The sequence below is a fragment of the Sapajus apella genome, unplaced genomic scaffold (assembly GCF_009761245.1).
Source record: "Sapajus apella isolate SASKATOON/1434 unplaced genomic scaffold, GSC_monkey_1.0 scaffold68, whole genome shotgun sequence".
Classification (NCBI taxonomy): Eukaryota; Metazoa; Chordata; class Mammalia; order Primates; family Cebidae; genus Sapajus; species Sapajus apella.
This window is the reverse complement of record NW_022437008.1, coordinates 7,735,787-7,748,413: the sequence shown is the minus strand read 5'-3', so window position 1 is coordinate 7,748,413 and position 12,627 is coordinate 7,735,787. Positions and strand designations below refer to the sequence as shown.

At 44.5% G+C, this 12,627-nt stretch overlaps 1 protein-coding gene across 1 annotated transcript in view; it reads left to right on the top strand.

The window, feature by feature from the left end:
* Positions 1 to 12,627, top strand: part of TDRD12 (tudor domain containing 12) — a 68,026-nt gene that overhangs the window by 230 nt on the left and 55,169 nt on the right. Inside the window, exons 2-7 of the mRNA XM_032249147.1 lie at positions 2,857 to 2,993; positions 5,432 to 5,551; positions 7,666 to 7,721; positions 9,006 to 9,091; positions 10,160 to 10,349; positions 10,909 to 11,001. Of these exons, the coding sequence (XP_032105038.1) occupies positions 2,857 to 2,993; positions 5,432 to 5,551; positions 7,666 to 7,721; positions 9,006 to 9,091; positions 10,160 to 10,349; positions 10,909 to 11,001 (682 nt within the window). The remainder of the gene's footprint in view (positions 1 to 2,856; positions 2,994 to 5,431; positions 5,552 to 7,665; positions 7,722 to 9,005; positions 9,092 to 10,159; positions 10,350 to 10,908; positions 11,002 to 12,627) is intronic.

Below are 12,627 nucleotides of genomic sequence, written 5' to 3'. Positions count from 1 at the left end.
GCTTTAAAGGACAGAGTGGCTTTCTTGTTAGGGACTAATGCAGCTGGTGACTTTTAAGTTGAAGCCAGTAGTCCTTTACCATTCCAAGAGTCCTATGACCCTTAAAGATTATGCTGGCTCTACGCTATCTGCTCTACGAATGGAGCAAGAAAGCCTGAATGACAGCACATCTGTCTATAGTATGGCTTACTGAATATTTTAAGCTTACGGCTGAGGTCTATGCCTAGAAAAAAAGATTTCTTTCAAAATATTGCTGGTGAGCTGGGTGTCGGTGGCCTGTGTCCACAGTCCCAGCTACTTGGGAGGCTGAAGTGGGACGATGACTTGGGTCTGGGAGTTCAAGTCCGTCCTAGGCAATGTAGCAGTGAGACCCTGTCTCTCAAACAAACAACAAACAATCAGTGCTGATGGCCACTGAAGACAGTGCTCCTGGTCACTGAAGCGCTCTCATGGAGACGTGTGAGGAGGTGAATGTGGCTCATTTTCATGCGTCATTTTCAAGGTTGACTGCTGTGTGAATTACTGACTATTCGTGGTATTTCTATGAGATGCTTTGACTTCAGCATTCAGTAGAAATACGCTTCATGCTTTGCCAGGATTTCTGTTGAATTATTTGAGTTTCGACTTCTATAAAGTTCTCTAGCACCTATCCCTTATAGTATGGTTGTACTGTATTTTCCCACTTGGATCCCCGAGGACTGCGGTCTCTCTCGGTCTCCTCCTTTTCTGTGTGAGCACAGCTCTCCCTGCTGGACTGCTTTGTAAACCTGTGGTTAGCATATGGTTTGTTAGTTGAGTTGGCTGTGGCCTGGCAGTCCTGTGGTACAGTTAGGATGCCAAGGGCTGTCACGTCTGCAGGGTGGTTCTCCTTAAAAGGGACTGCAGGCATTTACAGATGCTTCTTAACTTACTATATGGGTATGTCCTGATACTGTAAGTCAAAAATGCACTAAATATACCTAACCTGCTGACCAGCCTAGCTTAGCCTTGCCGACTTAAATGTGCTCAGAACACTTACATTAGCTTATGGTTGGGCAGAATCATCTAATACAAACCCTATTTCATAGTGAAGTTTAAATATCTATGTATTTTATTGAATACTGTACATTATGTAAAAATTGCAATAGTTTTACACCATCAAAATGTTGAAAAATCATAAGTTAAACCATCAAAAGTCAGGGACTCTGCATTTATTCAGCCATCAAACAGGTAGTTGATTGATTAATTTAGATAGACTCTCTTTCTGTTGCCCAGGCTGGAGTGCAGGGGCGCGATCTTCGTTCACTGCAATCTCTGTCTTCCTGGCTTAAGTGATCTTCCTGCCTCAGCCTTCTGAGTAGTTGGGACTACAGGCACGTGCCACCATGCCCGGCTAATTTTTTGTATTTTTAGTAGAGATGGGTTTTCCATGTTGGTCAAGCTGGTCTTGAACTCCTGACCACAGGTGATCCAGTCACCTCAGCCTCCCAAAGTGTTGGGACCACAGGCATGAGCCACCATGCTTGGCCCAGGTAGTTTATTTTTAAAACATGTTATTACTATTGTTTTTTGGAAGAGGGTCTCACTGTGCCACTTAGGCTGGAGTGCAGTGGTGCAGTCATAGCCCACTGTAGCACACTCCAACTCCTGGGTGCAAGTGATCCTCCTGCTTCAGCCTCCCAAGCAGCAGAGACTACAGGCACGTGTCACCATGCCTGGTTCAAGTAGTTGTTGAAGACTTAATAAATGCCAGGCACTGTGCTAGGTGCTGGGAATATGGCAGTAAACAAAACAGAGAAAAATCCATGTCATCAAGGAGCCAGCGTCCAGTTATGACAGATAGTAAGCAATGTCAGAGGCCAGTACGAGCCACGGAGAAGGGAGTAGAAGGATGAGGCTGGCGGCAGCTTCCTGTTGGTCTGACATGATTGACAGTCATTCCTAAGCATTATTTCCTGATTTAAGAAGGTAAAGGAATGCATTTTCTTATTTTACTTTCTAACAATTGTCCTCAGTTAAGGAGTGAAAATGGCTGTAGTAAGTAAAACAGTGACCTAGTACCCAGGTGGCCTGTGTTCCTGAGGTTCTTTTACGGGCAGAGGGGCTCAGCTTGGGCACGCCTGGCTTCCTGGCATCTCTTTCCTCTGCTCTAAGGGAGGATGTTGGCTGGCATGGTTTTGAGAGTAACTTTTAGCTGCCTTGTTCGTCTTCTTTTTTTTTTTTTTTTTTGTGTTGGAGTTTCCCTCTTGTTACCCAGGCTGGAGTGCAATGGCACGACCTCGGCTCACCACAACCTTCGCCTCCTGGGTTCAAGCAGTTCTTCTGCCTCAGCCTCCTGAGTAGCTGGGACTACAGGCTCGTGCCACCATGCCCAGCTAGTTTTTGTATTTTTAATAGAGACGGGGTTTCACCGTGTTGACCAGGATGGTCTCGATCTCTTGACCTCGTGATCCACCTGCCTCGGCCTCCCAAAGTGCTGGGATTGTAGACGTAAGCCACCGCGCCCGGCCTTAGGTGTCTTGTTCTATGACAAGATGTTAACACTGACCTTAAAACCTCTCTGTTGGCTGGGCGCAGTGACTCATGCTTCTAATACCAGAAGTTTGGGAGGCTGAGGCAAGCAGAACACGAGGTCAGGAGTTTGAGACGAGCCTGGCCAACATGGTGAAACCCCGTCTCTAGTAAAAAAAAAAATTAACTGGGCATGGCATCAGGTGCCTGTAATCCCAGCTACTCGGGAGGCTGAAGCAGGAGAATTGCTTGAACTTGGGAGGCGGAGGTTGCAGTGAACTGAGATCATGCCACTGCTCTCCAGCCTAGGCGACAGAGCGAGACTCTGTTTCAAAAAAAAAAAAACCTCTCTGATTTATTTTGCAGGTGTGTGTGGTCTATTGTGAGGAGCTGAAGTGCTGGTGCAGAGCCATTGTCAAGTCAATTGTGTCTTCCGCAGACCAGTACCTGGCAGAATGCTTCCTTGTGGACTTTGCCAAGAACATTCCAGTCAAATCTAAAAAGTACGTACGTGTTTATCTCACCTTACACTCTTTTCGGAGACAAATGTCAGTTTCAGAGGAGAATATGTATTTTAAACTGTGGAGCTAGAGGTCACTACCATTGAGAAAAGACAAAACTGGAGTTCTTTAGCTTCAAGAAGGGGGCTTTGTGGGCTTCTGATCTGCACCCAGTGACTGGCAGAGCAGGGGGGCAGGATGAAGGCTGAGGCAAGCTCTGGCCCTCTGCTGCTGTCTGTCCTGGCAGGGCAGGCAGGTTCAGGTGGTGGTCTCTGTATCTCCTGGGGTTCTCTCTGCATCTCCTGGCTGTTCCTTGCTGCCCTCCTGGCCTGTCCTCAGTTTGCTTGTGCTGTTTAGGGAGGCTTGGCTACCAGAAAGACGCTTCCGGGAGGTAGAGAGAAACTCTTCTCTCCATAGAAAGGGGTTGCTAGCATAGCCTCGGAGAGCAGAGAGCAGAGCATGTAGTCACATATGTGTTCCTGGTTGTCCTACTTAAGAGAGGGAGGGTGTGACCATCAGTAAGGTTGGGAGACTGCTCAGAATGAGCCGGTGCCAAAATGGTGCTGTTCAACCTTCACTCCTTTTGGGACCACGTGTCATAGCTCATTAGAAAACACCAGCAACAATTCAGTCTTGATGTTTTGTGATGATTTTTCCATAGTTTCCCATCCCAGAGTAAGAGGATGTCAGTTTAATAAATATGAGGATTCTGATTCCATTGAAGAAAGAGCAATACCAAATACACTTGATTGCAATAAGAGGTGTCTATTCTTTTTTTTTTTTTTTTTTTTTTTTTTTTTGGTGACACAGAGTCTTGCTCTGTCACCCAGGCTGGAGTTCAGTGGTGTGATCTCAACTCACTATAACCTCTGTCTTCTGATTCAAGCGATTCTCCTGCCTCAGCCTCCCAAGTAGTTGGGACTACAGGCATGTGCCACCATGCCTGGCTAATTTTTGTATTTTTAGTAGAGACAGGATTTCACCATGTTGGGCAGGCTGATCTTGAACTCCTGATCTCAGGTGATCCACCTACCTCGGCCTCCCAAAATGCTGAGATTACTGGCGTGAGGCACCAGTGTCTATTGAGTAGAATAATTCCATGGCAGATGTGTTTATCAGACATTGGGAATTTGCAGTACTTACTGTAAGAATTTGAGCTTGTGATCCTGCATTTCATACAACCATAATTGCTGTCAAAACAATTATTGTGTTTAACTGGAGAGCTTTTCTTTTTGCATTTGGCATTTTACATTTAGTTTGTTTGGGGTGAGAAAATCACATGATTAAATAGAGCTTGAGGATGCTTCAGGGGCCATGAGTGCAGCCACCTTTTTCTAACCTGCCTGGGACAGAAGATGGCCAGGCTGCCCAGACAGGGCACAATAGGAACCCTGGAAAGAGAGCCAGTTCATATGGAAACAGTATGTGGAAGTGGTTGTTCGGCCAGGAGCAGTGACTCATGCATGTAATCCCAGTGCTTTGGAAAGCCAAGGCAGGAGGATCGCTTGAGGCCAGGAGTTCAAGCAAGACCAGCCCGGGCAGCATAGTGAGACCCATACTCTACAAAGAAAAAAATGGAAAAATAAAGTGCTCTGTCTTTTGCTGAAGAAGAATGGAAATTAAATTGCTGAACTTATGATTTAAAAATCTCAGTCCTGCAGCTCTTTTGTGCAAAGCTGGCAAATACTATTAAAACATCTGTTTATTTACAGAAACTTTTAAGGTAATTTTGGTCATACGTTGAGATTGATATTTAGAAAATCTTGAATAGAGTTTGCTTTATAGATTTGTTCATTGGTATCCAGTATTTGTTCACCTAAGGAGCCTTATTAGACTTTTTTTTTTTGAGACTGAGTTTCTCTCATGTTGCTCAAGCTGGAGTGCATCCTGGCTCACTGCAACCTCCGAGTCCCAGGTTCGAGCGATTCTCCTGCATTAGCCTCCTGAGCAGCTGGGATTATAGGAGTGTGCCATCACGCCTGGCTAATTTTTGTATTTATAGTAGAAATAGGGTTTCACCATGTTGGCTAGCTGGTCTCAAACTCCTGACCTCAGGTGATCCACCTGCCTCACCCTCCCAAAGTGCTGGGATTACAGGCGTGAACCACCGTGCCCGGCCAGGAACCTTATTAGACATTTTTTTTTTCTCTAATCTCCTACCCCTAGGTCATGAAATGTCATTTTCACTGATACACTATCTGTGTACCATATCGGTGCTTTATGTATCAAAAGAGTCGATTTTTTTCAACGTCCCAAGAAACAGTTTTTCCCTCTCGGCCAAATGTCTCCAAGCACTGTTGATGGCTACATTAGAAACAGAAAGAATTGTTTTTTGTGTGTTTTGTTTTACATTAAGTATATTAGTAAAATAGGTGTACTTTAATGGAATATGTTGTATATAATTTTCTATATAACGGAGCTGTTTCTCTTTCACTTTTTAGCATCCGAGTTGCAGTAGAATCGTTTATGCAGCTTCCCTATAGAGCAAAAAAATTCAGCCTGTACTGTACAAGGCCTGTCACATTACACATTGACTTCTGCGAAGACAGCACTGACATCGTGTAAGTACAGCTTCTTAAGTCCTTTGAATCCTTAGTAAAAACCTTCTATCAAGTGCATGGTGTTATATGAAGCCAGTTCCTCTGTAGAAGTGCTGAGCAGGAGGCCTCTGTGTTCCTCAGGAGGGGCTTCTGAGTCAGTGTTTGTCTGACCTTGCTGTGGTTGAGGAGTTTGGAGCAGGCCTAGCTCTGTGCTTCTTGCCTTTGTTTCAGACTTATAAAAAGTAATAAATTAACTATAAAGGAAAATATTCATAAGGCAGAATCATGGAGCATTATATACGTGTGTACACACACACATTTTTTGAGACAGGGTCTCACCCTGTTGCCTGGGCTATAGTGTAGTAGCATGATCATGGTTCACTGCAGCTTCAGCCTCCTGGGTTCAAGCAACCCTCCTAACTCAGCCTCCCAAATGTCTGGGACTACAGGCACATGCCACCATACCTAGCTAATTTTTCTTTGCTCTCCTCCCCTCCCCTCCCCCAACCCACTCCCCTCCCCTCCCTTCCCCTCCTCCCCTTTTTTTCCTCCCTTCCCCTCCTCCTCTCCTGTCCCCTCCTCCTCTCCTGTCCCCTCCTCCCCTCCCTCCTCCTCCTCTCCCCCATCCTCCACTCCTCTCCCTCCTCCCCCTTCTCCCCTCCTTTCACTCGCCCTGCCCTGCCCTGCCTTGCTCTGCCCTATCCTGCCCTACCCAACCCTACCCTACCCTGCCCTACCCTGCCCTGCCTTGCTGATGTGGTAATTCTGTGTGTGAGAGAGAGGAAGAGAGACTGGCTGATGTGATTATTCTGTGTGTGTGTGTGTGAGAGAGAGAGACTGGCTGATTTAACCGTTCCTACACTAGACTGAGTTTTCTCTTGGGTTATTAGGAATCAACTCGCTTTTGCTTTTTTTAAAAAAGCTAATTTTTAGGTGATTATGTGTAACAAGGTTTTAGAACTACTGTCTTTACTGCCTTTTAGAAATCCTTTGTAATTTTCTTGAATTGCTTAATATCTCTCTTATAAAAATAAAAAAACTACCAGTTTTGAGTAATGATTATGTCCAGGCACTCGGCTAAGTGTTCTATGTACATTATCTCATTTGATGTTTAAAACAATTTTTGGAGGATGATGGGTGCATCTCTGATACATAACACCAGAAGAAGCATAGAACATCATTCTGACCTTACATTTTATTTTTCTCCTTGCTTACAAGTTTCTCCTCCTTCCCCACTGCCTACAACTTTGCCTGCAAGTTTTTTTTTTTTTTTTTGGCAAAGCAAAAGAAAGATGTAGAAAAGACAAGATGGTAGGGGTAAAATGGGAGCCAGTGAGAGGGCTCTAGGGTCAGCAGAGTGAGGAACCGTAGTTTCATAGTAGCTGGGACCCAGTGCAGTACTCACACCTTTACTCCCAGCACTTAGGGAGGCCGAGGCAGGAGGATCGCTTCAGCCCAGGAGTTTGAGAGCAGCCTGGGCAACATAGCGAGACCCTGTCTCTATAAATAAACTTTTTTTTCATTGCTGGGCATGGTGATGCACACCTGTAGTCCCAGCTACTCAGGAGGCTGAGGTGAGGGAGAGGATCGCTTAAGCCCAGGAGTTCAGGGCTGCAGTGAGCTGTGTTTGTGCCACTGCACTCCAGCCTGGGTAAAGAGTGAGACCCTGTCTCAAAACAAACAAAATGAAACAAAGATAGTAGCTGACTGTCCCATGACTGCCTGTTAGAGTGTTGGTATATTAGCACATGTTCCCTCTTTGTGCCAGACTGCGCCAGACACCCCGTACTCAGGATCCCTGCCCCAGGAGCTTGTGTTCTGGTTGGGGAGGCTGATTTGTCGCAGGTGGCGGGGGTGGTGATGTCGTGCCAGGCAGTGCAGTGGTGGGCACAGGTCATTCTCAGTGGGGCCTCTGTGCTGTGAGTCTGCACCTGGGCAGGTGACAGTTTTGAGCATGTTGCAGGATGCAGTGGGATCCTCACCCTTAGAGCAGGGCCAGCGCCAGGCGTCCCATCGTCTGCATCACGTGTTCCATATGTAGGGTGAGAAATGTCCGGTGTGTGCTTTACAGAATGCTGTTGGTGTGCTAGCCTCAGATTTTTCTGTAATGAAGTTGCATCTGTTCACTGTTCCAGACCTGCCAGGAAATGGGACAGTGCAGCTGTTCAGTACTTTCAGAACCTTCTCAAAGGTAAGCCAGTGCCTGATCACTGCAGCCTGCCGGGAAGTGACACCCACAGAGGCCGCAGCCTCTGCTGCCGGAGAGGGTTGGAGATACCACTGCTGGCCGAACGGTCCTCCTCAGAGGGGCTCCCTAAGCTACCTGGGACTTCTTCCAGCTCAAGTGCCAAAGTAACTGCACCCGTAGTGGCGTGGATGTCAGTAATTGACAGCTGAGATCAGCAGGGGGCTGTTTGTGCCGGGGAACCCCTACACAGTAATAATGCCTGCCTCTTAGTTGGCGTAAAAGCTGCGGCCCTGCAAAATAAATTCATGTGATTTTCATTGGACCAGCAATTGATGAAAAACCTAGCATTTTTAGTGAGCAAGAGATAGCAAATGGATATTTATTGTGTTATAATCATTACTGCTAATTTAAGATGCATAAAATGTCTTCAGCAACCAATTTCGTATGCTCTTTTTATTTTAAATCAGTGACTATAAACAGTGTCTTTGTGGCATCTGTCTTAACCCCTGGCAGTCAGATACCTGGTTTTAGTGAGAGGTTGGTGGGTGGGGGGAATGCCTGGGGTACTGCCTGGTACCTCATTGGGTCCTGGCTCCTCTCCTGTGCTGTGCCATTATCTGGGTAGAGGAGGAGCCAGATCCTTTGACCTGGGTGCAGTGGGAGGCTGGGAGGTCACTGGGACTGGAGTGTTGGCCCCTGTGAGCCACAGGGGCTGCTGGGAGATGAGAATGTGGGTCTGGAGGAGGCTGACCACCTAGTCCTCCATGGCTGAGGCGAGTCACTTAACTTCTGAGCCTGGTCTCCTCACTCGTCACATGATCACTGTACATACCTTGAAGGTAGTGGTAAAAACTCAGCGAAAGAAGGTTTCTAAAGGACTTAGCACTGTGCCTGGTAGGTGGCAGTGATGCAGCTGCCCATGGGGTTTGGAGTCTATAAGGGAGTAGCCAGGTGCTGCACTCCGTGGGGATTTGCAGGGTACAGCGGATCTCACATGAAGGCTTGGGACTGGAAATCTGGGTTTGGGAGGCAGTGGAGGAGAAGAGAGGACCAGGAGCTATACTTGAGGAGGTATTCATGGGGTGGCACAGGAACCTGTTGATAGGGACAGGACCCGTGACCCACTCCACAATTAGGAGAGCCTTTGCCTAACATGCTCCCTCTGGGTCCTGCCTGAGGAAGCCATTTGGGCACTCAAGTGGTTAGTTACTAGGTGGGAAATAGTCATGATTGTTTCAAATACGCTCTTAACATCAGCTAATTTGTGTTTTCATTTATGCTATTTAGCAACTACCCAGGTGGAAGCCAGATTATGTGCGGTGGAAGAAGATACATTTGAGGTTTACCTTTATGTAACTATAAAAGATGAAAAAGTTAGTGAAAGAACTGTATTTTTAAAATATTTTATCATGATTTAAAATTTTACTTTAATAAAACAAAAAATGCCAAGGAAAACACTAAAAACACTGTTGTTCACACAGCATAGAAATTGTCTTTATCTCTTAAGGTCTGTCTTAGATTTGAAGTTAGCCAGGTCTATATTTTCTTCTTTTGATTGCTTTAAAAAATGACTTTGGCATTTTATTTCAAAATGACCAAGAAATTATCATTATCATGAAATGTTGTTTTCTTCTTATTGGTTGTGATTTTTAAAAATATAGTGATTTGCTGTAGCATTACTTCACTGCCTTTCCCCCATACTTGCTCACTGTATGTAACATGTGCTTGCTGTGAAAAATTCAGATCACAAGTGGAAAGAAAGCAGATATCACATGTGAGCGGCCCCCACCTCTGCCAGCTGCCAGCTGCTAGCATTTTGGCCTCTGCCCTTTCTGAAGGGTGGCTCAGGGCACAGCTCAGCACTAGACAGAGGTGGACAGAAGGGGCAGATCCAGGGCTGCTCAGAGCCCATGGAGGGCACCTTCACCATGGATTTTTAAAAAATTATATTTTGAAATAGTTTTAGACTTACAGATGCAGAAATAGCACAGAGATTTTGGGATATGCTTTGCCCAGTTTGTCCTGATGTTAACATAGTACAAAACCTCAGTACGGATTTTAAAACCACAAAAGTAATATTGATAAAATACCATTGAAAAAATGCTCATCGTCACTGATTATTAAAGAAATGCAAATCAAAACCACATTGAGATACCACCTCACGCCAGTTAGAAGGATTAGTGGAAAGTATTTGGTTTACCAGAGCAGGAGTCAAATGTTGTTTCACTTAAATCCATGGTTTCCAAGAACCTGTTGACGAGTCAAATGAGGGCTTACTGATACCTGTGGTCATAATATTTCCATAGTAAACCACAACTACATTAAAGCTTTAGCCAACTATCAGATTATATTCTATAAAATAATTTCTCTGAAAACTGAAATTTGAATATTTTCTTTAAATTCACTTGACTATGTCTTATGAAATGTTTAAAATTTTACAGGTTTGTGTTAATGATGATCTTGTTGCAAAGAACTATGCTTGTTATATGTCACCTACAAAGAATAAAAACCTTGATCATTTAGAAAAACCAAGATTGGATATAAAATCAGCACCCTCCTCCAGTAAAGTCAATCCAGCACTTACCCTCTGGCCAATGTTTTTGCGAGAAAAAGATGTTCAAGGAATAGAAAGTGAGTCGATTCTCACCATATCAACTTCCCTTACGTTATTTTGTTAATAATCTTAGTGTATAGATATAAGTTGTACAGACTTTTCCCCACATGGAGACAAAGACTTGGACTCTGTTTAATATTTAAAGTTTAATCCTGATGAGGCCGTGACAGATTATAAGGTCATAAAGTGCTACAATGTGTTCGTGAGACAGGAAAAAACTGTCCTCAATTTCTTATTAACATCAAGTTATGTTGTTAGAAGTCCAAATGTTTGTAATTTAGAGATTCTAACAAAACAAGGTTTTGAATATTTAGACTTCTAGACACTTTTAAAAAGAGCTATTTATCGCAAGTGACCCTTAGCATGAAAATACAAGAACTCGTCACGGACCGTGGAAACAGTTTCGGATGTTTCTGTCCACATCCAGTTTTTAGTCCCCTCACCTTGGGTCCCCTAGTGAGCTCTCCTGTAACCTCAGAGCAAAAAGCAAGAGCAGAAGTAGTGTACGAACGAGTTCACATTTTTATTTTGGGTTTTATTTCATGCTTTAATCCTGAAATTTATTCTTTCTATCAGATTCACGTGGCTTAAATTTTCTGGCACAGTCCCTGCGGCATACATGGTGCAAGAGTGTTGTCGGTGACCTCAGGCCAACAGCCACAGCACTGGGTGAGTTCTGCTAGTGTGGTTATTTCATAGGCAGCATGAAAAAGGTATTCATAACTTTTTAAAGATTAGAAAGGTTGTCTAGAAGGGCCATGGTAATTCTCTGTCTCTCTTTTCTTAATTTAATGTAACCAATTGTGATGTAGATGTTGAAAGAGATCACATGTCCTGCATTTCACTTAGAAATTTTACTGTCACATAAAGAACACAACAGGCACCTGTTCATGTGCAGGACTGCTTTATTTCAGCCTAGCCATTAGACCAGTAATCACTATCTGTCCTCAGAGTATACATATATATTTGTGATTGATTTTTCACTTAAGCAACAGTATGCATAAAAATATGGAAGACAGGCTTATAAGGGCAGAAATACCTAGTTTTTAATGCCAGTCTTTAAGATATTTAGTGAATTAGAATTGCTGGACAAGGGTGAAATTTGTCAACCCCTTTGATGCCTGGCTCACACTCTGTGGTGGTTCCTCCACCATTTCACACTTATGCTAGATGTGTGTCCAGGAAGGCCTCATTTCATGTCTCAGATAGGTTCTTGGAAACTGACCTTAAGTAAAACAATGTTATAACCAAACAACCTTGAGAAACAACGTAATTTGAGGGCCTGCTGTACTTTGTTTCACTTAAATCCATGGTTTCCAAGAACCTGTTGACGAGTCAAATGAGGGCTTACTGATACCTGTGGTCATAATATTTCCATAGTAAACTACAACTACATTAAAGCTTTAGCCAACTAAAATATTCTCTGTACTTCAGATTATTTTCAATTACTTTGGTAATGTTGCTCATCACAGAGAAAGAAAGATACAAAGAATTTTTCTCAGCCACTTTACCAACTGGGGTCTTCCACGGCTAGCAACGCCCAAACCCTGTCCCCCACCTGGGCCTCGCACAGTCCTGGGCCTGGCCGCTGGAGGCTCCCCACTCAGTCGGCCCACCTGTGCTATAGCATTCAGTGGTTCCCAAGCTCTTGTCCCGTGTCCAAGAAGAATGAGGTTATGCTGACAGCTAGAAGGGTAAGGATGGGCAGAAAAGAATTTTACTGAGCAACGGAGCAGCTCTCAGTGTAACCTCATTCTTCTTGGATGGGTGGTTTCTCTCTCAGTGTGGCTGGGCTGGGGCTTTTTATGGACTCAGAATGGGGAGTGCGTGCTGATTGGTTAGTGAGTATGCAAAAAAGCTTAAAGTAAACACACCACTCAAAGGTGGGTATGACAGTGTAGAAAACCAATTAGGAAAGGGTAGGTATATGTGAAATAGGTGAAGGGTAGAGATCAATCAGAGAAAAAAATGCCAAACAGGAAGACAGGTCCTCAATCCAGTCAGTGGATTACCTGAGACTTGTAGCTAGGCTTTGAAACTGATTTCTGCTTGAAGATTGGGTTTCACCAGGGACCCACCCCTGTCTACCTAGACATTTGGTTGCCTTTTGCTACTATCAATACCCCCAATTGTAGAAACCTGTCATCTCACTATCTACTTTTTTAAATTGCAGCATCATGGCCAGGTGCACTGGCTAACACCTATAATCCCAGCACTTTGGGAGGTCAAGGCTGCCAGATCACTTGAGGCTGGGGGTTCAAGACCAGCCTGGCCAATATGGTGAAACCTCATCTC